The sequence below is a fragment of the Poecilia reticulata genome, linkage group LG20 (genome assembly GCF_000633615.1).
Source record: "Poecilia reticulata strain Guanapo linkage group LG20, Guppy_female_1.0+MT, whole genome shotgun sequence".
NCBI lineage: Eukaryota > Metazoa > Chordata > Actinopteri > Cyprinodontiformes > Poeciliidae > Poecilia > Poecilia reticulata.
The window spans coordinates 4287180-4314498 of NC_024350.1; the positions used below are offsets into that span (position 1 = coordinate 4287180).

Here is a 27319-nt window from a genome sequence, read left to right on the forward strand (position 1 = left end):
CGCTAGAAGCTTACCTGCGACTTTTTCTGCTTGCTGATTGGTCCGTTTGAAAATAAATCCACTTCAATTGGAGAAAACCCAGACAGAGTTCTGAAGAGAGGTTATATAGTCGAGCGGAATTGCGTAGCGACGATGCTAACTAAAACTTAAGTTTTGCGTTCAACTTATCAAACTATCGTATCGATATCGAGTCCATGGGCTCAAATCTGTTACTTTAATAGTACAGCACAGAGGATTTACGGATCTGACGCAACAACGTACGGCGCACGGAAGGGGCGTGGCCTCAATATCCTATCAAGCGGTGTGGGTGAAGAATAGCATTGGTCTGCTTATCTGTACCAGTCTAAGATTCTTTCTAATAGAGCCTATTGTAATCTTATGTAATCAAATAATTTCTAGTAAAACATTCTGGGAGACTAAGGAGCTACCACCGAAGTGACAATAAACCTGCAGAAAATTTAAACCATGACACGATTGATGAGGTAAAAACTTAAATGACTCAATAATTTGCTCTTAAGTTCATTTTAATGGATTTCTGTCTCTTCAGAATTTGAGAAAGTTGATCAAAATACTTGTTACAATAGACTTGAATTTTAATTTCAATTCTACTTGGATTTTTTTTTTGTCCTAAATGTCAAAGGTAAATAATCAGAAAGCTTAGGAGAAGCTGTCACAAATCTGCACCCTCATTTGTGTTTCAATAATCAAAGTTAAAATTTACAAAACTGTACATGATAACATTTAACTTTAAGCAACTTCCGTCTCTTAATGTCCCTCTTCTGCACCTTTCTGTAAACAGAAGACAACGAGACATGAGCGTTCAGAAGGTTTACATAGAACTAATCAATGGCATTAACATCTTTAGAGCTTTTAATGACTCATGAACTATTACTTTCCAGAGTGGAATGATCATACAGCAAAAAAACTAGTTTGAAAAAAAAAACCTAGTATTTTGTCATATCCACAAAGGAAACTAGTTCATTTCATTTAAGTCAGAGGCACACAATTATTCATGTTTTTTTTTTCTTTAAAAAAGTTATTTGTATTGTAACAATTTCACCCTGCAAATTCTCCATCGGTTTACGTGTCATGAAGATCTCACCTTGAGCTTGTCGAGCAGCCCCGCTTTGCGCAGGTTGCCAAATGCTTTGAGGAGCTTCGGCGTTGGGGGTTTCTGTCCAAACAGAGTCAGGCCTTTCGGCTTCTCGTCCTTGGTTGGAGCCCCTGCTGCAGCTTTGGCTTTAACCAGTTGCCTTTAAGGATCGCAGAAAGCGGACGTGAGCAACGCTCAGCGGATTCTTGGTGATATAAACTTCTGCAGAACAGGACTGCTTCCCCCGAAAGCGACTCGCTCACCTGCCCTTCTTGGCCAAAACCTTCTGGGACTCGGGGTAGTGGACGAGGATGTCGAACAGGTCTTTCTTTTCCAGAACAAACAGGTTTGCAAAGCCGTATGCTCTCACGTTAGCTGTCCGCCGGTTCCCTCCATCTTTGGCAGACTGCAGCAAGCTATAGGCAAACGCACAGCAGTAAAGTCTTAGTGGATAAAAAAAACTGGGAAAGTTTAACAGATTAGTAACGGAACTGTTCCAGCGGTGCAGCATTGTACCTAGAAAAAATAAATCCTGTCCTCATAGCTGCTCCTGCTGTGGTTGAGAAGAACAAAGATCAAACAATCTGGCAAAGATGTTATGCTTAGAATCAACATGAGGTTTTCAGATTTAGAAACGGTAATGGTACAAGATGGCAAGCATGGTGGTGGCAGATCATGCTGTGGGACTTTTCTGTATTGCACAAAATGTGTGGAATAATGAAAACGGAGGACTATCTCTAAAACTCTGCAACTGAACCTGAAATGGTTGAAATTTGCTGCAAAGTAGCTTTATTTTATTTCAAGATTTAAGATATTTGCACTAGAAACTAGACAAAAAATACTTTGTAAGATTTTGTATTTTTGTAGTGTATTAAAATGAACTCAAGCTGTGGTCAGATATCCACTGGAAGCTACTTAGACTTTTCTCCACACATTTTTAAAGGGAATGTATATATTTGAACCGGTATGAATGAGTTTGATCCTGGAGTAAAGAAAATTCACAACAATTTCAAAGTTGTGCATCAAATGATTAAAAAAAAAAAAAAAACTTCACTGAAGTTTGCTGTGTTCACTTCAAAAGCACAAAATCTTGCCAAATAATTTTGGTCTAGTTTCTAGTGCAGATATCTTAAACTTGAAATAAGACAAAACTGACTAACAAGTAACTAGTGAAATAATCTGCCAGTGGAACTAGCACTTTTTCATTAATATTCAGAAAGCATTTACTAGTTCCACTGGCAGATTATTTCACTTATAACACTGGAAAATGTCTTGTTAGAAGTTAAGTAATTTGTCAATATTAAGGAGTTACTGACAAGTTAAAACTATTTCTTGCTGAAAAGTTACTAAGTTAGTTTTATCTTACTTCAAGTGGAATATTTCACAGACATTTTCACTCAAAACTAAACCGAAATTACTTGGTAGGATTTTGTGTTTTTGCAGTGTAATCTTTCTAGCCTGCTAAAGAGCCGATTCATATTTAGCTCTGTGTCGGCCGAGTCGTCCCAGACCTGATTTCTCCGAACACGCAGCCGGCCTTCAGCGTTACAAACACGATGCTGTTGTCAGGCCCTCCCACCACCTGCACCGCTCCGCTTTTGATGATGTACATCTCCTTCCCGATGTCACCCTGCAGAGGGGGGAGGCAGGACGTCAGCTTGCGGCTCGGTCTTAACCTCATCGTATCACGACTCGCTCTCACCTTCCTCACCACAAAGTCTCCCGGCAGGTAGATGATGGACTTCAGCCTCAGTAACATGTCCACCAACATCTGCTGGTCGCAGCCCTGAAACGGACTCCAGTTAAAGCAACATCAGTTCAGTTGGCTCAGATTTTGATCATTTTCTGCTAACAGGTCCTTCTAGCATTCAGTTGAAAACGGCGTATTCTTTACTTTTCAGTCTGAGTCACCTGAAACAGCTGGATCTTTTGGAAGGTGGCCAGGTTTATATCCACAGCGATGGCGATTCGCATCACCAGAGGCATCTTGTCCAGAAGCTCCGTCTCATCTGGAGAGGTCGAGACAGCCTTCTGATTCTTACAGGTGTAGCATTTATTTTCAGTCTTTCACTGATTGTAGAAGTGCATTAGTTCACACCTAGCATCCCCTGAGAAGCCCAGGTGTAGTTGTACCAGGTGCGGACTCTGTTCTGGACCAGCTTTGGGATGGTGTATGTGTTCATGTACTCCACACAGCCGTCCATCGACGCACGGAAGTACGCCTGAGCTGCCGTGGCCGCTCCTATGACGTCTCTCATCTGGAGGGAAGAGACAGAAACTCTCCTTAATCACTACATGGTCCCCCCCTGTACGGACGTGGACACAAGCTTAGACGTTTCTATTGCACCTCTGACACTGTATGGCCCTCATCCAGCCTTATTTATCTCACTTCCAGATGTTTTAAAAGTGCTAATTCTTCCTTCTCTCTGGGGTGAAAATAAAAAAGTATTCCACCTGTCCAATCAGGCTGGAGAACACGAAGACTCCGACGAAGAAGTTGGTCATCTGAAAGGTGATCTCGAACAGAGTCACCGGCTCCGGGAGACCCCCGATGTTGATGAGGCTTCGTACTGCAAAGTAATAACAGCGCAGGTACCTGGCAGGAAACGGCAGAGAAACAACTTTCATCTGGTCTGTTGTAAACTTGCTTGTGTTTATGCAGCGGCTCAGTTGATTTAAGGTAACAAACCCTTAAAATTCATCTTGTACTCAAGCTGAATTATTGACGCTGTTATTGCTGGTTGAATTATTTATAGGAAAGAAAGAATATTTAAAGTGAAGGGTTAGCAGACCGGAGTTCATTCTAAGAAGTGTTGCATAAAATCACTTGCAGTTCCTAAGAATCACCTAAATAAATCACAAATGTCTTTTTAAAGGATAGGCTAGATTAGTTTAGAACTTCTTTGGGAATTTTATGACGACTATGAAATCTGCATATCAGGTAGAGAGGTCATGACCTTAAGATCAAGTGCAACTCAGTCCTGCGGTATGAAAATGATCCAAAGATCAATTATTAAGATAATTAACCTATTCCAAACTTTAAGGGAAGGAGTCATTACATATTTTCCAGGCATTTTACTGCATAATCAAGTCACCTTATTGTTATGAAAATGCTGTGTATATAAAAAATAACTGAAATCCCGTCACTGCAGTATCGGACTCCTTGAAATACGACTCTGTCTCTTTAAGAAGCTCTTATTATTTCCGTTACTCCCCTTTCAGAACATCATCACAAACAATGCTTCCACATTTTGCTGTTTACAACCGCTCTGGTAAACGACTGACTAGTGGCAACAGCAGACTGCTGCCACTAGTCTGTAGGGGAAGCCGAGTCAGCAGGAGCAGAGGAGGGATAATAACTCATGGAGAATGCCGAGACTTGGCCACCGAAAAACAGGCCCAGAAGAGGCATGTTTTTATGCTTGTGATTTCAAATTTGAACTTTTCATAGTCACCTTTGTTTTTTCAGTCAGGACCACATGGACTCAGTCTGTGGTTGCATGACAAAGAAAAGAAATTTAAAAATGGGAACCAAAAAAAAAAAAAAGGTGGTTTTTGTGCTCCAACTTCAATAAATAAAAGCAAAGTGTGACCTTTACAAGCTATTGCACATACAACAAAGCATGTGATTGAATTTGGGTAGGCTTTTTTGTTTTTTTGGGGTACTTTTAAGGTGATGGTTAAGGCAATTTGTGCACAAAACCATCCACTATAGCTTTATTATAACTCTGAGTTGGTCAGAGTTCCTCCGCAGCCGTATCAAAAACCCACCAGCGGTTAGCACTACAGTTTGATGACGGACGTTCTCGTCCTGCGAGGCACAATCAGTTACTTTTTCACATAGGATCAGGTTTGTTTGGGCCCACATTAAATCCTCATTTTAAAATTGCTCTCTGTATTTACCCGAGTTATCACTCTGTGATATTAAAATTAGTTTGATGATCCACAACGTAAATGTGGCAGAACCTTCTGGTTGTTGTCACGTTTAACACACAGTTAGTGCACTTCTTGATTTTATTTCAGTGAGAGGCTTCAAGAAGGGTTGGGACTTTAAATTACGGCCTTAAATGGATCTTTGGCCAAGAAAAAAACAAAAAGAACACAACACTTTCTAAAGGAGTCAAAGATAAAAAGTACATACGCTGTGCCTTTTCCATCATACACCCATGTAGTGGAAGCCAGACCCTGGAGCACTGAGGCGACGTAGTAAGCACAGGCGTTGAGGTGGAGCATGTAGAGAAGGTAACCTGTGGTACGGGCCACTCTGCACCAGACATCCAAATAACCTTTTAATAACACCAGACGTGGGTTCCATCTAATCCTGTGTTTCCCAAAAGCATAAAACGTATTTGCGATGTTTGGCGTTGAGCATTTACCTCCAGATGTAAGCTTTGGCCATGATACTCTCAAGTCGGTCACTGAACTCAAAGAAAGACTCTATCTGAAACAGACAGACAGAGGGACTCGCGTAAAGTCGAGTGGTAAAAAACAAAAAAATTCCACGTTTCAATCGAGATGACGTGACGGCCGCCTACCCTGATGAAGCGGTTGAATCTGTAAATGGAGGAGAAGCCGAAGTGTAGAGAGAGAAGGTCGAAAGGGATGATGCTCAACATGTCTGTCTACAAAAAAATAGAAATGTTTGAATCTTTTGAAGTTACCGTGTCTAAATGAAACAATTACTAAATTATAGAAGAAACGTTGTAATACATGAAGGGAAACCATGCTGAGTTAACTAAATTATTATTCATTAGTATCCTACAAAGTTAAGGAACGTGATCTGAGAGAGAAAGATGGAGGTTTTCCATTGAACATTTTGCTGCATAGCTCATGCAGATACGTTCTTACCTTAAATCGATAAGATTTCCGATAATGCACTTTGGTCAGAGCTCTGTCTTTCTGAAAGCACAAAGGGTTGATATGAATTATGAATGGTTAAAATGAATCTGGACTCTTAAAAATGGGGGTGCACCCAGGATTTCTTTAAAAAAAAACCTTGGGTTTGGAAGGGTTTTAGAGCTTTTCGTAATTTTCCAAAACAAAACAACAAAAAACGTCACATTTAGTCTGTTTGGTCATTTTTTGCTGTTTGTGAGATTCTTCTTTGATTCACCTCATAATTATCTAATTTAAGGATTTGAAGCAAAATAAATAAAAATATGATTGTAAACAGCAAAAACTAAATAACAGTCAGATCTTGTTCAAATCAGTTTATTACGTAACTAAAGTTGAAAAAGTGTTTGAATTAGCACCGATAACCTTGACACGCCATGCCTGCAGTCACAGAAAACAGGGGGAAAAACACTTTCTGCTGATGAAAACTGACTTGGTGTCACTGAATGACCCGTGGGTCGGGTGAACCGCCCGGACAGAGATGCTTTGGGACTTACAATAATGTCTCCAGCTTTGACAAACTGCAGTCGAGGCTGCCAAACCATGATGTCAATGACGTTGACGACATCAGAGAGGACGTCGAGCAATATCCAGAATGGGTTGGCAGTGTCATTGTGGTACGGGAAGGCCAGCCGGGCGGGGCAGAACCAGACGTTGTAGTTGTACGCAACGGCCACGACCATCAACCAGGTGATATACCGACGATCTGGTGAGAGAAACGAAGAGAGACGTGAGGCTTTCCAAGCTGACGAAGACCAGATGCGATCGTTGGCGTTGCATTGCTGGCACCGTGTACCCGTGAAAGGATCGATGGTGCTTCCCAACACGGTGTCCATCTTCTCCTCGACTGGATGGAAGAGGACGTCAAAGCACGAGCAGCTGATGTCCGGCAGAATCTTTGCCTTCCTCCTGGCCTCCTCCGCCAGCCTCTCCTCTTCTGCTTTCTTCTCGGCCTCCAGTCGTTTCTCCTCGTCTTTCTTCTTTTTCTCCTCCGCCTTTTTGACTGCTTCCTCGGCCTTCTTCCTGTCTTCTTCTTCTTTTGCTAAGCGCTCCTCTTCCTTCTGTCTGACGTAGTCCTCTTTCCTCAAAATGGGTGCTGAAAAGGCAAAGGGGTCACGGTGGGAAAAACAACTCTCCAGAGTCGTTTCCGTGTTACCGACTTGACCCTGATTAATTCTAACACTTACTAACAGGTGGAGTGATTTCTGGAGATGTGGCGTAAGGGTCTATACTCTTCTCTTTGAGGATTTCAGTTCGTTCTCTCAAAATCTTTATGACATTCCTCAGGACGTCGTCTGCGTACCTGGAGTAGACCACCGGGGGTTGGTCTCTGAAAACGGGAAGCAAAAAAAAAAAACAAAAATCAGCTGAAAGAATGAGACAGAGAAGCTGCTGGTTAAAATATGCTAAATAACATGCTAAGGTGAGGGTCTGATGCAGTGCATAAATATTCCTACCACTTGGACTTGCGTCATAAAACACAAACTCCAAGACTTTGTTAATTTTTCCATATGCAAGGAGGCCAAAAAGTTCTATTTTGAATGTGTCAAAATGTAAACAAGGTCTAGAGGTAAGGATATTTTTAAAAAGACACAGTTTTGGAAATCCTGAAATGTATTCTTTTTTTTTTTTTTACTTTTATATGAATGTCTCAGGGCTGCACAGTGGTGTCGTTGGTAGAGCTGTTGCCTTGCAGCTAGAAGGTTCTGGGTTTGATTCCTGGCCCCGGTCTTTCTGCATGGAGTTTGCATGTTCTCCCTGTGCATGCATGGGTTTTCTCCAGGTACTCCGGTTTCCTCCCACAGCCCAAAAACATGACTGTCAGGTTAATTGGCCTCTTCAAATTGCCCCTAGGTGTGTGTGTGTGTGTGGGTGTGTGTGTGTGTGTGTGTGCATGGTTGTTTGTCCGGTGTGTCTCTGTGTTGCCCTGCAACAGACTGGCGACCTATCCAGGGTGACCCCGCCTCTCGCCGGAATGTTAGCTGGAGATGGGCACCAGCAACCCTCCCAACCCCACTAAGGGACAAGGGTGTAAAGAAAATGGATGGATGGATGGATTAATGTCTCATAATACATATTTATATTGCCGAGTACAATGATGGCAAAAAAAGGCTAATTGTTTCAAATCAGCGGTAGCTTACATGTGAATGAAATCTGGCAAAAAATAATTAATTAAAAAAGAAAAAAAGAATGCAGTCTGAGATCATCCTCAGTCCCAGACGCTGCACTAAGCTGGTAATCTGCTTTTCCTGCTTTAAGAGTCACGCTGCAGGTCACAGGTGGATCAGGGTTTGTGATTCTGCAACATAAACCCACAGAAACTGTTTGGGCTTTTCACGCTTAGTTGTTTACGACTGAATGCAACCGTACAACAATTTACAGCAAATGTCATGTTAAGGCATTTTAAAAGACAAACAGATTAAATTCATATCCAATTATAATATGAAAAAAACCAATTATGTATAGACTGACTTGAAATACATCCAGTTTATTCCATTACAATTAGGCCTTATTGGTAGTTTTAGCTACTCGATGCATTTTTTTAAGCAACCCCTTGTGCATGTCATGGCATTTTGTCACCACTTGAGGGCAGACTCAGAAATATCTCTCACTAACCTCCAACATCGTGCCATCTTTGAAAGCTTGGGATTGTTACTTTAATTTAACACTAGCCTGTCCACACTGACTCATATGCACAATCATTCACTTGCTAGAGACTAAACTTGCCAGCAGATATCAGTCATCTTGTTTTAAACTCAGGTAAAAGTGATTCTGCTGCACATAAGACTGGAATCACTGAATCTTCTCAAGCTTTTTAGCAATAATACACACCAAGGCCCCAATAATGCTGCACCCTGTGTGTGTAGAAAGCACTGCTTATTTGTAACAACAGATACAGATACAACAGATAAAAATAGGTACTGGAGCTAGTTTAGTGAACTCGTGGAGGGATTTAACCTTGGCCAAGCCTTTTTATACAGTGGCTGATCACTGATTCAGTTGGCTGGCTGCACCTGCAGTGTGATCTGGAAGCGTTGGCCTTAAGCAGTACAGGATTTACTTTGTCTTTCTTTGCCTAGGCTTCTTTCTGGGTTATTCTTGGATTTCTATTTTCAGCGGCTTTGTCTTTGACTTGTCCACAGCTTTTACTTTCCAGCGCTTTAGAATTTAGGTCAAAGGAAATTCTTCTTGTCAATACAAGTTTTTCTTAGATTATTACTGCGAACAGATGCTTTCATTGCATTTCTAAGCTTTAGTGATGTGCCATTTTGATTAAGATGTTATAAACACTGACTTGAGTTTCATGTTTTGTTCCATATGCAGGCAGACAGGTAATTTACCTACCTTTTCATCATGACATGCCGTTGTGTTTAACATGGTACTGTCATTTGCTAGCTTGTCTGCTTAAGAGTCTGTTCCAGGCTACAAGCTCATTTCTCTCGTCCCTTTCAGTTCCTCGTTTCATTCTGTGATCTACTTTACGCCTTGTGATCAACTGAAAGGTCCTAACATGAAAATGAAGGGGTTGAAATCGAACCGCCAGTATTATACCCCTGACCCACCTTGGAAAGTTTTAACAAACCTCCAATCGCCATCAGCTGTAATAAACAGTAGTACAGGATTGTACAACTAGTATAATGCAGCACAAAGCAAAAAAAAAAAAAAAAAAGGCAGAAAGAAACTCCCTCTATCATAGAGGAAATATTAAGCTTGACAAATGTTGCAAGTTGTTGGTCACAAGGCTTTGGTTCTACAACCCTGACTGCGTAATCTGAACTTGTACAAGGCCAGTGATCTCTGTGTGGAAGGACAAAGTGATGCAGGATCTTTTAGTAGATCTAAGTAGATCTACTGTCTTCAAAATGTAGATCATGTTTAGTCCTGATTCTGTTGTAAAATTACCTTACAGTGTAACACCCTAAGAGGAAGCAAAAAGGCATCGTGGTGTCAAGCGGTTGAGTTTTGCTAAGTTGCGCCAAGTTACGAAATCTCCAGACTTCAGCCACGGATATTTAGATGAGAAGTGCCAATACTTCTGAATAGATCAGCTTCTGAAAAGGAATGCTAGGATCTTTATGGTTCTGCAGATGGATATATTCAGAAGGGCTCTGTTGTTATTATACTGTCCTTTGTGTGGACACAAGAATCTACAAACTAGATTTTCCTACTTTGCATTTCTTTGTATTCATGTAAACATTTACCGTCTAACTTTCACTCTTTTAAAACGCAGTTATCAAAACACACTCTAAATGAAGAGGGATCCCTTCCAATCATGAATCCAAACAAATAACATACATGACCTCAAAACTTCTGATTGACCAATTCTGAAATGTATAACATCCTATTTCTTAAGCTGATTCTAACTCAAACTGATTGAGGTTCCCAGCATGCATCACTTTGTCCACATTCTTACCCTTCAGCCCCTTCTGGGTTAACGGGAGCAATAGGAGCTGGAGAGGGAGGCACAGGAGCAGGACCTGGAAAAGTTAAGAAAAACCTTTGGGTCGGTTTTAAGTCTTGACACTTAAAAAAGGTGAGGCAGAGAAAACTCAAGTGTGTTCTCCGCGGTGGTGAAAAGGTAAATCTAACATAAATTCCACCGGTTAGTAAAATATCTCAACTTCATACAGCCAATTTAACTCATCATCAGTGGTGCATCCATACGACGGAGCCTGTGTGTATGATTTTGTCCATGTGTGAAATGGAAAATTTAAATTCAAACTTCTGTCGATATATATGCAACACTGGGCATGCTAAAAGAAACAAAACTTTACCAAATTTCTTTAAGACCCCAAAAGTTAAATTCAACACACTTTACATACATCTTTTAATGGATTTCCTTATGATCAGTGCAAAACTTTACTAGGTTCAGGCAAAACAGCAATTACTGTAGGTTTGGTGTCAGAAAATCATGACTGAACACACAGTCATCAGTCCAACATGCTATGTGTGATCTTTAATGTTTTGTCGAGTGGCTCTATGAGACAACTTAAGTGAGAAGACGAAGAACATAAAAAGATTGTGAGGCCAAAAACTGAGCAAGTTAGTAAAATAAAATACAAATACATCTACATGTGAATTTAAACAACTTCTCACCAGTTGTTTGTTCTTCCTTCTTGGGCTCATCCTCCTTCTTCTGCTCATTTATTTGCTCCTCTTGTTTCTCTTCATTTTTCTCCTCCTTCTTTTCGCTTGTCACCTTTGGCTCCTCTTCCTCTTTCTTTTCTGTTAACTTCTCCTCCTGCAAATCGTCAAAACAAGGGAAATCTGTTAGACGTTTCTCTCAGATACATTTTTCCCTCCCCGTACCTTTCTGCTCAAGTTTCAATTATTTTTGCTGTGGATTATTTTTGGAATTATCCAAAGCTTTAATAATCAACAATCTCTAAATTGGGATCAAATTGTAATTCATACCAAATTACAGGTATAGGGGAAGCAGCATGGTGCTGTGGGAGTGTTTTGCTGATGGCAGCAGGAGGAAAAAGCGTCCTGTGAGAATTTGAAGCAATAGCTCAAGACATCAGCCAGGAAATTAAAGCTTGAACACAAACAGGTGACGATGACGCCATGTCAGCTAAAAATGAGCTAAATGGCAAAAGTTACAGCAATTCTGTCAGGAGGTTTGGCCCAAAACAAGTATATGGAAGGACAGACAAAACATCTGACCCAAAAAGTCTTAGAGCTTAGAGCAATTCTACCAAATGCTAAGGAAATGTTTTCAAATGTCATAATTTGAAAGAAAAAAAAATCCTTTTTCATTATTCTAGCAGAACAAGACATAATTTTAGTAATTTTCCAGTAAAGTAAACCGAGAAGGTTGAGGCTGCAAAATCCAAATCGCTCAAAGTTGAATAGTGAGAAAAAAATGAAGTTTGTACTGAATGACTAAATCTGATTGAACGAGCAGAAAACTCAATGCTGTGGCCAGAAATCGAGTACAATAATAATAATTGGTATTATTATTACATAGGCGAGAATGTGAGTAAAAACTAGAACAGGAGCTTTTCTCCACATCAGTGCCAAGCTGCTTTCACTGATCATCATCTGGTGTAGAGAAGTATCATAAGGCCATCAGTGAGTTTTATCTTTTAGCGGTAGCTAAAAGATAAATAAGTGAAGAATTTAAGTGAATTTAAAAAAAGAAAATAAACACAGACGAGGCCTTACCTTGGCTGGTGGGGCTGGTGGAGCTGGTGGTGCTGGTGGTGCGGTCACAGGGGCAGGCGGAGGCTCAGGAGCGCCCAGAAACCTCCTCAACCTGCTGAACATGCTGGAGGGATTGTCCGTGGGCTCGTCTGCCCACAGGAACCCGGTAGACTGCCGTGTCGGACCTAAACAACTTCTTTAAATTTCTTTGAATCAGTAATTCCCTCTGGGCACTCCCTCTTGTCTGTCTGGGCCAGAACAAGATGAACTATCACATCCGCCAATCCCTGCCAGGCGGGACAAACGTTTTTCATGCCGTACTCTGAAGAGCCTGACTTAAAACAGTAGAAGTATATCACAATTATTACATATTACATATAACCTGAGACGGAGATGAAGCTATACTTTATATAGCAGAATTTTTAATAATTTCTTTTTTAATTCGTTTTTAAGGTTGGGATATGGAAGAAAACACATAAGGTGAGAAAATATGGGGTGAATTTCACTCTCTTCAGTGGTTTATGAGGATGCAGAGTTCATGAAGAGACCAAGCAATTAATCAGCCTTTACAATGTCTGTCTAACAGGATTAGATCGGATCTGCACCAGAGCTTCTGCTGCGCAAACTGGAGGCTGTGGGACTAAATCAACAGACACGAGAAAACAAAACAGAGCCACCGTTACATCTGTCAATCATTTATTAAGGTAAATATGGAGGATTAAATCAGTCACATGAAATAATAATAATAATGAAATAATTGTGTAAAAAAAACCACACACACACACAACAGAACTGGACAATAAAGTCATAAAAAGACAAATGCATTCAGTGTAAAACAAAACAACAAACATCTTGCATTGCCCACCATTAGAAGTAGTTCATGAAACCAGTGACATTTTTTTTTTGTTGATATGGGCCATATGGCTCAACAACCAGGGCGTCACTTCATCTAGGGGTGGCAAGAGTGCTTTACAAATTGAGAAAAAGCCAAGTTTCTGTTTCCTATTAGCTTGCATTGCAACATTGGCCTTCTGGCAGCAAAACCATTAGAAGGTGGCAGCAGATTTCAAGATTCATCACACAACAACCACAATATTTAGACAGACAAGCTGTGTACAGATATTGCACACAGCTTGTTCAAAACAGTGTTGAGTTTTGAATGTTAATTGATTTTACTTGTGGAAGCAAAAAGCAAAGGAAGGACCATTTAATCAGGAACCACAGCTCTGATGCCAGTGATTTTATTAACAAATGTACACATGCATGCAAAGCACGTGATTTACATCACGTTGAAATAAAACACTTGATATAAAACAATAAAAAGAACATGAAATAAAGCTGTACCTTTACTCCCAAAATGGAGTTAACAAAAAATACACAGTTTAGCTGAGTCCTTACTTTTCCTGTTGAGGAAAACCAAAAGAAAAAACAAACAAAAAAACAAAGTAGTGTTTAAAAGTGTTGTAATGATTTACATCATGTGACTTAAGTAGCGTCGACTTACCTTTAATTGGTTAAACATCTTTTTATTAAAGTTTCCACCGAAAGCTCGCAGCAGTTTGGGTGTTGGCGGTTTGGGGCCGAACAGCGCCAGCCCTTTCTTCTTCTCCTCCTCTACTTTTGCTGCCGCCGGGCCCTTTGCCTTCATCAGTTTTCTACACGCAGATACACAAAAATAAGAACAGATTACGTCGGTCTCTGAAGTTTTCGTCCACCCATCACAGGAGAAAATGTCCAGATCAATGTTGAACTTTTAGTAACTGGTCCAAAGCGTAAATTGTTGCAGACAACATCAATGATCTTTAGCAATTTACACCTCAATATTTGACTTCTTCTCTGTGCAGATTTCGCAAAGTTTATTTAAAACTGCAAAAACACAAACATTTTACGAAGTATTTGTAATCTAGTTTCTACTGCAAATGGCTTAGTACCATTGAAATAAGACAAATCTAATTTAGAAGCAACTTTTCAGGGGGATATTGGAGCTTGTGTTAAGTAAATAATTCTTAAAACTACTAGTTCCATTTGGCAGAATAGTTTACTTATAACATGGTAAAACTGTCTTGCTATAAGGGAAATGATTTGCCAATGGAGCTAGTACTTTTTTATCTATATCAAGGAATTATTTACTTAAAACAAACTCCTGTATTTTCTCCCCTTGTGACTTTGTAACAGCTTCAGACTGAACCCTATCCCTCTCATCTGTACTTTTTTTCACAGCATTGTTTGTTTCTGTATGTATAATTTTGATCCTGCAAATGAAAAATAAATGTATATGACTCCATAATTGAAATAAAATACTGCAGCAGGAGATTGTTCAGTATAAAACCCATCTCTCACGCTGGAATAAGAACGGCTCAAACAGTCCTGAAACATCTGATGATAATGTGATATTCAAGGTGAAACTTTTAATCAGATCCTGTGCTCACCTCCCTTTTCTGGCCAACACCTTCTGAGACTCCGGGTAGTGGATGAGAATGTCAAACAGGTCCTTCTTCTCCAGAACAAAAAGGTTTGCGAAGCCGTAAGCTTTGACGTTGGCTGTTCGCCTGTTCCCTCCGTCCTTAGAAGACTGCAACAAGCTACAGAAAACAGTTGATTTCTCATTATATGAGGAGCTTGGAAGCTGCATGTACAACCTGTAACTCGTTTTATCTGTGTGAACTGACCTGATTTCTCCGAACACGCAGCCGGCCTTCAGCGTTACAAACACGATGCTGTTGTCAGGCCCTCCCACCACCTGCACCGCTCCGCTTTTGATGATATACATCTCCTTCCCGATGTCACCCTGCAGAGAGACAAAAACCACTGACACAAAAGACACAGCAAACCTCCACGTGTATTATTGTTAAAGAATACCTCAATACTCCATTTATTGGCAGCTGACATATTCTATAACTTATTTTCTTTTTGAGCTGATCCGAGTATCTAGGGAGTTTTCTTCTAACTTCAGAGATCCTTTTTGTAAGTGGAAAATGTCTCCAGCACATGTAAACAATCAACTGCTCTATCTGGTAATGAAGGAAAAAAGAAAAGAAAAAAAAGAGAGGCCAATTTTAGCTTTCAACATGTGACCTGTGACCTCTGTTTACCTGGGCTTCACCTGGAGGGTTTCAAACAGACCTGACCTGCTTTATGTGTCCAACAAAAACAGAAGAAAATAAAAACATTCAAAGAATTGAATGAATGAAAATTTTAAAGGGATCTACTGATATGAAAATTTAAGCCGATATTAATATTGCTGTTATGACCGATAACTGGTATCTACCAACATTTACAGATTTTACATGACTTCACTGCTACTTCACTAAAACTCCCCACAATCCTTTGCTGCATCACTATCACTGTCACATGACCATTTACTGCTCTTCCCCTCCAGAAACAAACAAGAGGGAAATAAATATCAGTTGTTTATATGGACACGATTGTAATTATTGGACCAAAACCGATATGTTAAAAAGTGACTAATATTGTCTCATACCAATACCAGTGCTAATACACCGTGCATTCCTAAATTTCTGTATTGTTCTGACATTAATAATACAATTTCCTGTAAACACTGACAATACAATACTCTCTAGCTTCATATAAAGTCCATTTCTTTCTGTCTTACAGAGCATTGAATCTTCAGCGAATGTTAAAGTGACTGGTTCTCATAAGTGAGATATTTGGTATCAGACTGGTGATCTACTCACTGTTCAAACCACTTCGTAACAAATAACACTTTCTCTTAGTCACTCTTCAAAATGGTAAAAACAAAGGAAATACCCCATTTGGGAAAGGCAAATGTTTGTCTATGTTTATAAGGAAAGACATTCAATATTCACATGGGTGCCCATAAGTATGAAATATGTTTGTTTTTTTCTCCACATCTTATTTAGGGTGCCAACAGATGTTGCGGATGCCTTATCCAAATAATTTAATCGTACGTTAGGTATCCAGTGGGAAAAGGACACAAACTCACTTTTTTCACCACAAAGTCTTCCGGTAGGTAGATGATGGACTTCAGCCTCAGCAGCATGTCCACCAACATCTGCTGGTCGCAGCCCTGTGGGAGCACGGAGTTTTTGTTTAGCGCCTCAGTCTTCTGACCGCGTTGGTGGGATGACTTCACACGCCCGTACCTTGAAAAGATCGATCTTCTGAAACGTCGCCAGGTTGATGTCCACTGCAATGGCGGTTCTCATTACGAGAGGCATCTTATCCAGCAGTTCAGACTCATCTGTGCATCAGCATAAAGCGGGAGAGGTCAGGAGAACGGGCCCACTCCCAAACCCCAAATTATTATTCAGCCAGTCTTCACTGACCCAGCATGCCCTGAGCGTCCCAAGTGTAGGTGTACCAGGTGCGCACCCTGTTCTGCACCAGAGAGGGAATGTTGTTGGTCACCATGTAAGCCACTGTGTTGTCCATGGAGGTTCGAAAGTAGGTCTGTCCTGCTGTGGCCGCGCCAATCACATCTCTCATCTAAAGCAACGTGATAAAAACAGTTAAATAAACAGAGGACGACTGATTGGTGCGTAAATGAGAAGCTACAGTGCTGGGCAGAAGTAAACGTACTCTTTGAACCTTTCCAATTTGGTCATGTTACAGCCACAGACTTTAATTTTACTTTATAAGACTGACCTACACTGATCTATAAAGAGTGATCCAGGCAACAGAGCTAACTCCAACCGAGAATCTGTGGCAAGACTTGAAATTCTTGCTCAGGGATGTTCTCCATCCAGTCCGAATAAGTTTGAGACATTTTGGAAAGAAAAATGAAAGAGGCTTCCCAAAAAAACCCTTTCATCATGACTGGTGGTTCTGTTCCACCACTCGGGAGGTTGCATACAAATCCGCAAGATGTTTTTCAAATTTTCTTGCCACTAATTTTCTTGACTGAACAGCAAATTGACAGGAAATTTCGAGGGAAGACATGCAGTAAACAGCCTGCGACTGGGAATCGAACCCAGGTCAACCAAGTGGAGGACTACAGCCTCGGCACACGGTGCTCTACCAACATGGCCACCAGGTGCCCCAGACGTTCTCCTGTAGAAATTTGTATAATGTATCTGCCGCTTTACAATCATCCACTGATTTGTGTTGTTATACCACATAAAATACCAGTTAAAGTCGTCAAAGCTTGTAGCTGTAAAGTGGAAAAGAGTTCAATAGATACATACTTCTACTGGATGCTGGACACACAGTCAAGACTCTAAAGGGAATCAGAAAAAAAATCCAAAAGTGTGAAGGATTACAGGGATGTTGGGTGTCTAGTGAGATTGATCTCCTACCGGGACACATTCCATTCAGCTATCATGTTAATAGGACGTGTTGAACAAGGTGTCAATGTCTTAAGATAGGAGATGCTAATTTTAGGACGCAGACCGATGAGAGGTGCTTGGTCTACGACCTACGCTACAGACAATTTGGTCGCTGCGTTACCTGTCCAATCAAACTGGAGAACACAAAGACGCCTACGAAAAAGTTAGTCATCTGAAAGGTAATCTCAAAGACCGTGTGAGGCTCGTTAAGACCCCCGATGTTGATCAGACTGCGGACGGCATAGTAGTAGCAGCGCAGGTACCTGTGGAGGAGGTGAGGGGGCGTTAGAGGGACGTCCACAAACAGCGCAGAGAGTTTCCCAACAGACAGCTGTACCCGACTCAATTGGATGTCATGAAAGAATGTCAGGGATAAAGATGTATTCTTCTTTTGGAAAATATTAAATTCATTCTCCTATATGATTCCCATGAGGTCTTGCTGCATTTTCTTTTGGTGCATTTGCTTTTACAATCCAACATAGACACAAAGCGAAGCAAAAAGATAACACGAAGCATGCCACGAGAAAGAAGCTACCTGGCCAAGAATGACGGACATAAAGAACGCCCCAAAAAGGTAGTTCACCATCTGAAAGATCTGTCCGAACATGGTGTCTGGAAATGGCAACTCGGCAATCATCAGAAGGGATTTCTCCGCATAGAAGAAGCAGCTGAGGTAACTCCATCAGCAGCAGCACAAACAAACAAGACTTTCAGGTTTGGGGTTTCTGTCAATTTCTTTGGGACAAACTTTGTCACGTAGCAGCTAAACATGATAAACACTTGTGACAAAACATTTTTATAATTCTGGAGTGGTAACAAATCTGTCAGCAGTTCAATTTTGATCAGAAATAATAAAACCAAACAAGAAAAAAAAAAGATTTATTTGGTTTTCTGAGTCCAGGCGAACGCATAAATATGTAAATAATTTGACGCAACGACCTGCAGTTAGAAGCAAGTATGTTTAAAAAGGCTTTCACTCGAATGTTGGGGTGATAAATTGAAAAAGAAAATTTGAGGATTCAATTGTAGAGTTTGACTCTGACATATTCGTATTTAATATTCAACAAAGGCTTACCAATGATATGCTTCTTTTCCCTGATCAAACCGTATATCTTTAGTTACATTCTGACACCATAAAAATGTCACTACACTTTACCAAATGGGAAGCTTATATTTTATTAGAGTTTTTGTGTGTTCAGTAATATAATCGGTGGTGTACTTACGCGCTGCCCAGACCGGAGTAGACCCATTTTGTTCCACCGATGCCCTGGTACTCCGAGGCCACGTAGTAGAAGCAAGCATTCAGGTGGAGCATAAAGAGGAGATACCCAATGGTACGAATCACTCTTAAAAGGAATTATAGCAACAGTTAAACGTTAAAGGTTTGTAGCTTGAAATTCACGGGACTTTTGTGGCACATCTTGACAGCTTTATTTAAAAATGAGCTGCATCGGGAAATAACCTTAATCAGAGGCAGAGCTTTCTGTGTGGATCCTCAATTCATTGTTTGAATCACTTAAAAGATGAACGTCATTGCATGCTTTCCCCCCCCCCCCCCCCCGCCATTTAATTTTATGGAACTCACCTCCAGATATACGCCTTGGCCATGATGCTCTCCAGACGGTCACTGAACTCGAAAAATGTATCTATCTTGAGAATAAGTACAGGAGGATGTCAGTGGGGAGGAAATGCACTTCACTGTCAGCACATTACTAAACTCACCTTTAGTAAGCGATTGACTCTGAAACCAGATCTGAATCCGAACTGCAGGTACAACAAGTCAAATGGCAGAAGAGAAACCACGTCTACCTGTCGGCGGGAAACAAACGACATTTGAGGTCGAAACAACTTTAACGAAGTTTACAGAGGCTCTAGAAAGCTTTACACAATCCCGTCTTTCTGGGGATGCTAATGAGAGATATTTGGACACACAACTGCTCAGTCAGGAAAGTCCCCCTTGGAGTGTTTGGAGGTACTCTGAGGTTTCAGTTGAAGTGTACAATATGTCTCATTAAAAGCCTTAAAGGATTTCAGGGGTGTGTATTCTTCTAAGATCTCCTATGAGTTTAAATATGCATGAATCTGAGCTGAAGTACCAGTAATCTCTCTGATTCCCTGTAGTGCTTGGTTGTCAAGGTACGGTCTTTCTAAAAGAGAGACAAAAGATCATTTGACCCGTTATACTCTTAGCAACTTCCTCAGACAGTCTCTTGGCTCCACACTCACTATGATGTCTCCTGCCTTGACAAACTGCTTGCGAGGCTGAAACAAGATGGCATCTAGTAGGTAAATGACGTCCGCCAGGATGTCCATGGCGAACCAGATAGGGTTGACGAACTCGTTGTGGTACGGGAAACACATTCTGGCGGTGATGAACCACGTGTTGTAGTTGATGGCCACTGTGACCAGGCTCAGCCACGTGATGTAGCGACGATCCGTGAAGGGGTCGATGGTGGGACCCAGGAAGGAATCCATCTGGTTCACCAGGGGGTTGATCATGAAGTCCACCGATGCCCAGTAAGCTGCAGTCAACCTCGTCTTTAAGGGCACCTTCACCTTCTTCTTCTCCTCCTCTTCTTTCCTTTTCTCCTCCTCCTCTTTCTTCTTCTGCTCAGCTTCCTTCTTTTTCTTCTCCTGTTCTTCTTTCTTCTTCTTATCTGCCTCCTCCTTCTTTATCTTGTCCTCCTCTGCTTGCCTCGCCCTTTCCTCCATCACTCTGGCGTATTCATCTTTAAGCAGCAGTGGAGCTAAAATGATAACAGGTCAAAGTGAGATGACCTAAGTTTTCTATATTTGTCCTTACTTAGCAGGTAAGTGTTATCGATAATAACGTGTCACAGCTGAGCACAAAGACGATAGATGCAGTTGTACTCACTGACAGGAGGGGTTATCTCAGGGGACGACGCATACTGATCAATCACTTTCTCCTTGTATAATTTCAGTCTCTCTTTCATCTTTTTTGCTACGTTTCTGAGCTGCTCATCTGAATATTTGTTGATGACAATCGGCGGAGGAGGTGCCTCGTCTTGTCTGGAGAAAACAAAAAAAAAAAACACTCCAAAAAGTCACTTGACAATGAAATTGGAAGTGAATGGAAGTTTAGAAGCTTCAATCAAACGTTTTGGTGAAAAATTGCGACCAAGTTTGTTATCATTGTGTAGTTCATGGTGGAGCAGCTGTTAGCTTTGTTGTCTCATAGGAAGAAGGTCCTTGAGTCTGAATCGTTTCTTTCTGGATCTAACGGCTTCCTTACCCTAAAAACATGCATGTTGAGTCAACTGAACTCTCAAGTTGCCCTCAGGTTAGTGTGAGAGCTTAAATATTTGTTATTTGTATGTTTGCTGTGTTAGACTCCCAACCTATCCAGGGAATAACATGCATAAGCCAAAGACAAATATTACTTGTTTACTTATAGAGTTCATAGGTTATTCTTATTTATGAACTCTATGGTAGTTTTAATCTTAGACATTTGGTCAAAACTCAGTCCAAACTCATTACTGTGATCTTGTTTTGGTCAGTGAACCTCCACTTTTATAAGTGAAGCTACTTAATTTAATTTAATTTAATTTAAATCTGACAGCTGCTCCCTACAGGAGTACACCAATAAAATAACAGTGAAATTAGCAAATGCACAAAAATAAGCAAATCAATTATGAAAATGAACAATAAAAACAAGGCATTGTACAGTGAAAAGCATAACACAATATTATATAGTTTTAATATTTATATAAAATAATATTATGAATGAAGATACTACCAATGTAACTTTTCCCAATGGAATCAGAAAATGTGTGTTCAAATCCTGCCCTCTTGTGGATAGAATCAGTAATACACCAGACTGAAGACTTCACTTAGGTGTGCAAGGTTTTTATTTTACTCTTTAAGGAAAATAATTTTAAGATAAAATCTTTTCTTTATCACAGAGTAACATGAAGATACTAAGAAGTAACTGTTTGCACTCTGTAGTGAAAGGTGTTTGATGAACACCTTGAGTTTTATTATTATTTTTTTTGCATCAATCTTCATCATTTATCAAGGGAGCCAATTATATTTTCACACAGGTCCAGGTCGGTTTAGATATTTCTTTTCCGTCATCATAAATCAAATTATTACATAAAAACAGCATTTTTATATTTACTGAAACTATTATTTTTTACTCTCTTCTTTTTTTTTTGAAGGTGCCTAAAACTTTTCAGTATCACAAAAAATAAATCTATAGGGAAGCAACTACTTTTTCACCGCGGTTTTTAGAAGTGCAACCATCAGCACTGGGATGAACACAAACACAGTGCGTGACCCAAAATTAAAGTCAGACATGCATCACGGTTGATAGATCTTGAGATATTTCGGTCAAAACAATGATCAGCTCCTGCAGCAGCAGCCCAGGTCACCTGCAGGCTGTGTGTCCTCATGTCTCCTCAGTCCACGCCTCCATCACTCGGCTCTCATTCTCTCCCTGCTGCCTCTGACATTCATCGTGTTTTGATTGCAAGTCTGTCTCTGCAGCTGAGAAGATTAGCAGCTGCTGCTTCCCGTTAGCCACATGTCTTTCATGGCTGAGCCACACGCAGCTCTGATGAGCTTCTTATGCCTAAAGAGCTGAAAAGCCCATAATCCACTCTCAGGTCATTGCTCTGTTAATATACACGTTGAAACCAAGGGATAAAGATCTCAGATACTCTGTTTACCTCTCACAGCTTTCTCCGCCTCTCTCGCCACAACTTATCGGGCTGCCTGATTAAATCGTGATTAATTAGATACTGAGTTGCCGTGTCTGCCTATGTAAAATGTGCTTCGATAAGCGTATACTAAATCTCCTCTGCTTAGTCGCTTCTTAGATTTAATGAATCTTCCCTGACATGAATCATTTGAGTGCAGGTTGATTAGTTTAGTCGTTGGGTGCGGGACTCACCCTTCAGGCCCCGGCTGCTTAGGGTCTGCAGGTGTGGCTGCTGGAGCCGGAGCTGGAGCTGAGGCAGGTGCAGGGGCTGGTGCCGGTGCAGGGGTCGGTGCAGCTGCTGGTGCTGGTGCAGGGGCCGGTGCAGGGGCCGGTGCAGCTGAAGGTGCTGGTGCAGGGGTCAGTGCAGCTGCTGGTGCTGGTGCAGGGGCCGGTGCAGGGGCCGGTGCAGCTGAAGGTGCTGGTGCAGGGGCCGGTGCAGCTGCTGGTGCCGGTGCAGCTGCTGGTGCAGGGGCTGAAGATGCAACAAGCAAAAATATAGCATTTTTCTAAATAAAATGAACTTATGGAAACATGTAACTTTTCTAATTCCTTTCATTTCACTATCATCGATATTACACAGATCAATTATTTCCAAAACATTTATCATCCGGTTGTCTATAGTGCCAAACAAGCAAAAAAAAAAAAAAAAAGTTTCCCTTTTAAAGAATTGTTCTGTTTTTTGCTTTGTGGTCACAATGAAAAATACAAAAAATAATAGTTTGAAAAGAAGACAAAAGAGAAGTAAACAAAGGAGAAGGAGGAAAAGAAGACATGCCTCAGACTGTGGAAATGTAGGTACAAGAGCAGGTGTAGATTCAAGCAAAAACAACAAGATTAACAACGATAATATTTTTATACTGTACAAGATTATAACATAAAAAAATTAAGCAGTTATCAGAAATCACAATATTCTACTCATGACCCAAGGGATGTGCAGCTGAGTAGGATGACTTTTTTTTTAAAATGTACATTTAAATAAATAGCAGAAACAGTTTTCAAACAGTGATTTAGTTTATTGGGTGAAAACAGCCATCCAAACTAACCTGGCCCTGTGTCAAATAATAAATGTCTCCAAATCCTAAGCAATGCTTGAGTCACTCTTGGTGGCAACATCTACCATCAATAAGTCCTTTGCATCGCTGTGGAGGATTTTTTTCCCAGCCACATTGTAAAGCGTTTATTTATTAATTAATTTTTTTAGCATGAACAGCTGGCCCAAGGACTTGGCACAAAATCTTAGTCTGATTTAACAATTTATATCATTTGTTGATGTTAAAATATGTTGGATAGTCTGAAACATTTTAGTGTGACAAGGATGCAAAAGAAAAAGGGGGAAAAAAGCGACTCTACAATTTCCAAAATGGCTCATGGTTTGTCTTCGTTGACTGGTCAGGTTTTAAAGGATCTGTTGACTTCCTGCGGCAGCCTCTCAGCACCTGCCGGTCTATTTTACACATCAGTGCGTTCTCACGTTCACAGGCCAGCGTCTCACTCCGACACGGGCGCACAAAACATCAATGGCCACCCTGTGTTTACGGTCACACCTCTTTTATATCTGCCTGATGCTGTTATTGTCCTGGGCTACGCCTGCTGATCGCCTGCGGTGCTCCGTGAAGCTCCAGCAGCAGAGCTTTGGATTTATTCTCCGTGTTTTTCTCTCTCGCAGGTGGTGCCAATTGTGGTGAAGCAACACCAGATGATGGAAAACACGAAGCGAGCAGGGCTGTTCGCAGCTCTGTCTCTCTTTCTCCGACTCTCCCTCGTAGCCGGGGTCACAGAGATCCCCGCCGTTGCGTTGTTCAATGTGCAACACTGAACTGCAGCGCTCGGTTTGTTGTAGGAAATCATTTCTAAACTCGATCTGTGGTTGTACAGAGCTCACACTACAAACAGGATTCACAGGGTGGACAAGCAAGAAAGAGAAGAAAAGTCTTTCATTGGACAAAATAACAGAAACCTGCTGGGGATGAGTTAATCTGACAGAAAACAGATGATAAAGTTTTTATTCTAAATGTAGAAGTTTTGCAATATTGAAATGTGTGTGACTCAGTGTTGTTCACACTATTACTATTACTATAATTAGGTGTTCACATTGCGGTGTCATCTGTTTTACGTTTGAGACTCTTATTTTGAAACGGGAAGAAAAAGAAGGTTTTCAGTTAATTGCTTTTAATAATGATTAAAAGTATCGTTATTGAAGGAGAATTTTTCAATGTTTCTTCAACATCAGGAGCAAATTAGAACCGACACGAAATCCACAGCTTGCCGTCTTGAAATGGTTCCAATTATTTTGTTTTTCAAGCTGTAGTTTGCACCTGGAGTATTGCAGACAGCAATACAGACTAATATCTGGATTTCTGGTAAACATAAGTGAAAAATCAGGGTTTTTTTATGAGAATAATTCTATCTTTCATGCATTTCAGTCAGATTCTTCTGAAGGCTTTGTATGGCAGCATTGCGTCAGCCTAACCTTGTTTGACTTTGAGTCATTAGGTAATTATAAATAAGAGCGAGAAAAAACAAAGAAGAAAAGTCACATGGCGTACCTCAAGGCTCCATTCTCGGCCCTTTTTGTTTTTTCTCGACGTTTATAAGTACAACCCTGATGTTTTAGAGTCCAAAGTACCTCTAGAATATCTTCTACAATATATTTGATGATAATATGCATCCCTATAATTCTGTGTTGCCACTTGAACGAATGAGTCAGAATTTCCACAAACTCAATGCAGAAAAGAGAGACATGCAAAGTTAGCAATCTGAATTTAACTAAGCAAAAAACACCGAGGCGTCATCATGAACCCAGATCTAAATTTAATCAAGTTTGGTTTCATCATCCCATTAACTGAACTGGATGTATTGTTACAACCCCAAGTTTCAGGTTACAGTAGAGTCACAAGCTTACCCTGCGGTTGCTCCTCTTTCTTCGCTTCATTTTCTTTCTCGTTTGGCTTCTCCTCCTGCATGACAAATCATCATTTTCCCCAGATTCAGATGCTTGGTTTTACTAGTCAAACCAGATGGCATCAGATAAACATTTGGTATTATTATTTACAACAAAAATAAAAACTCAAAGTACCAGATTAGCAAATTATTCTAGTGGCTGTAAGTCAATGAAAACTAGACAGTCTTCTGGTTGAACTTGTTGGCTTTGACTTCATTAAAAATCTAATGTAGAATAATCAGAAATATTTGAGTGCATCAATGGAAGGGAGGATAGAAAGTCAAAGTTACAAGTTGGGAAACACATTAAACGGATCTGCATGACATGCAGGACGGGACACTCGTTTCTTTTAATGTTTCGCTAACTCGGATGGCACTTCTAGTATTTCATGCTGCGTAGAAGCCTGGAAGCTAATCCGAGCATAAAAACATTTCTTGCATCTTATAAAGCAGAGACTTTAAAGACATATTTACAAGGTGTCTTACCTTAGCAGGTGCAGGAGCAGGTGGAGGAGCTGGTGATGCCTTGGTGGTCCCAGAATCAGCTGGAACCTGCGGGCCTGAGAAGAGGCCCTTAAACTTGGCAAACATATTTTTGAAGATGCGGATATCGGTGCATCTGTTGGGCTGCGCTCCCCTTTGCTGATGCCTGTGGAGCTAACCGATCCCCTCTGCACGCCGCCCTCTGCAGAGCGACGTATCCTCATGAACTGAGCTGGCCCTGATGGCATTACTGCTTTTAGCCCCACTAATGCTCTCACACAGAGAATAGTCCGCGCCATTGCCACTGACATGTAAACCCATCGCTATCTCATTTGAGATGCAAATAGGCTTATGGATGACCACTAAAGCAGGGAGGACAACTGCAGCAGAGCTGGGAAAAGTAAGGGCACCCTCTTCAGAGTGGTACGAGTCCAAACCCGTTGATGGGAGGATGAATGGAGCCAAATCCTGGAAGAAAACCTGCTGGAGGTTTGCTGAAGTCTTGAATCTAGGATGGAGGTTCACATTCAAGGAAGACCAAGACCATGAAATGGACAATGAAATGAGCTCATTTGTCATTTCACAGAATTAAGAGCACTTGGCAACAAGAAGTGACTTGTTAAAACTCTTTGCCACAACGTCCATCTCTACTGTGTGTTGTTGCTGGATATGTTTCCTCTTTGTTTTTATTATTTCTAAAAAGTTGAGCTTTTTGCATGTTTGCTTCAGCACCATTCCATCTGAGATTTTATTTTCTAATTTAATTTAAATTTTCATTGTTGATATAAATTACTTTGGCTGGTTTATTCCTTGACTCTTTGTGCAACATCCGTTGAGTTTTGTGAAGGACCGGAGTTTTCTGGGACAGAAGAAGAGAGGAATACGAGGACCAAGAAGCAGAACATTTGCTTCTTTACCTTCGTGTTGTCAACTGTATCATAGAAAATAGTCATTAGATCCTCTTGCATTGCCTTGAATAATCTAATTAAAGCCTTGGTGTGGGGTTAAGCCTTTGACACGGCGGTGGTAGAAGCTCCAGGTTCATGTCGGTCAGCCTGCTGACAACTTTTCAGTCTCTGAATCACAACATGTTAATGAGGACAGTGCAACACATTTTTAGCAAAACGGACTTTAACTTTTTTGATTTTCCTTTTCGAAATGGAATTAACATGCATTCAGATAACACATGGATAAAAACAGGTTCTGGTTGCAGAAAAAAGACCCGAAAAAGGTCAAATAACTGTAAACTCAGTTAATCTGAACTTCATCTGACAATCTCAGTCCAGATTGTCATATTACAAACAGTAGCTAGCAGATTCCTTTTGCACGGTGTACACAATGTACCTTTATGCTACCTACGTGGTCATATAAATAAAGGAATGGTTCCTATATGCAAAAATTTGGATCTTCATATACGATGAAATCAAAATAAAATATGTATAAACTTTTCCTATATTGATTTAGATTTCGTAAATTGTGTATTTGTATTTCTCTGGGTATATGAAATCTTAGGTTTATCACATATCATCTATTCTGAATAAATATATGTGAATCTACATGATAAACATTTATGCCAAAGTTTTTTTTTTTATGAATTTTGTTTTATCCATATAAAATACGTGGAATATTAGAATATTTTAATTACACTGCTTTATTAAAAATCAAGAAGGGACTTTAAAATTTGCAATAATGTCAAATTATTAATCACTGATTCTATTGTGCGCACATTTATGAAAC

The 27319-nt window shown here is 40.5% G+C and overlaps 2 protein-coding genes across 4 annotated transcripts; both read right to left on the reverse strand.

The window, feature by feature from the left end:
- Positions 1 to 506: 506 nt before the first annotated feature.
- On the reverse strand, positions 507 to 12256 carry cngb3.1 (cyclic nucleotide gated channel subunit beta 3, tandem duplicate 1). The gene is made up of 18 exons (XM_008438424.1): positions 12155 to 12256; positions 11084 to 11228; positions 10401 to 10464; positions 7174 to 7316; positions 6783 to 7082; positions 6484 to 6692; positions 5942 to 5992; positions 5629 to 5715; positions 5470 to 5534; positions 5235 to 5357; positions 3548 to 3689; positions 3192 to 3351; positions 3005 to 3102; positions 2796 to 2879; positions 2605 to 2723; positions 1357 to 1509; positions 1103 to 1253; positions 507 to 789 (listed from the first exon to the last, which is right to left on the reverse strand). Exons 1-18 carry the CDS (start codon positions 12254 to 12256, stop codon positions 766 to 768), a joined length of 2220 nt encoding a protein of 739 aa, XP_008436646.1. The 3' UTR covers positions 507 to 765.
- A 772-nt stretch (positions 12257 to 13028) lies between these two features.
- Positions 13029 to 26999, reverse strand: LOC103482304 (cyclic nucleotide-gated cation channel beta-3-like). 3 transcript variants are annotated; one of them, XM_008438390.2, is made up of 17 exons: positions 25586 to 26999; positions 25062 to 25116; positions 22352 to 22631; positions 20315 to 20469; positions 19666 to 20186; positions 19536 to 19586; positions 19162 to 19248; positions 19025 to 19089; positions 18663 to 18785; positions 17975 to 18116; positions 16441 to 16600; positions 16258 to 16355; positions 16098 to 16181; positions 14803 to 14921; positions 14563 to 14715; positions 13638 to 13788; positions 13029 to 13536 (listed from the first exon to the last, which is right to left on the reverse strand). In XM_008438390.2, exons 1-17 carry the CDS (start codon positions 25688 to 25690, stop codon positions 13528 to 13530), a joined length of 2358 nt encoding a protein of 785 aa, XP_008436612.1. In that variant the 5' UTR covers positions 25691 to 26999; the 3' UTR covers positions 13029 to 13527. The 3 variants fall into 3 exon arrangements, with proteins under 3 accessions (XP_008436612.1, XP_008436613.1, XP_008436611.1); XM_008438391.2 differs by having other exon boundaries at positions 18023 to 18116; positions 25586 to 26997; XM_008438389.2 differs by lacking the exon at positions 17975 to 18116 and adding an exon at positions 17561 to 17702 and having other exon boundaries at positions 25586 to 26972.
- Positions 27000 to 27319: the final 320 nt, after the last annotated feature.

Coding starts and splice junctions, on each gene's coding strand:
- cngb3.1 (XM_008438424.1), bottom strand. CDS start 12,256: ATGTTCAGCAGGTTGAGGAGGTTTCTGGGCGCTCCTGAGCCTCCGCCT. Junction 5,716..5,941: donor GGAAATCTTATCGATTTAAG/GTAAGAACGTAT, acceptor ATTTTTTTGTAG/ACAGACATGTTGAGCATCAT. Junction 2,880..3,004: donor AAAAGATCCAGCTGTTTCAG/GTGACTCAGACT, acceptor AGTCCGTTTCAG/GGCTGCGACCAGCAGATGTT.
- LOC103482304 (XM_008438390.2), bottom strand. CDS start 25,690: ATGTTTGCCAAGTTTAAGGGCCTCTTCTCAGGCCCGCAGGTTCCAGCT. Junction 18,786..19,024: donor GCCAAGGCGTATATCTGGAG/GTGAGTTCCATA, acceptor ATTCCTTTTAAG/AGTGATTCGTACCATTGGGT. Junction 14,716..14,802: donor TGCGTGTTCGGAGAAATCAG/GTCAGTTCACAC, acceptor TGTTTTCTGTAG/CTTGTTGCAGTCTTCTAAGG.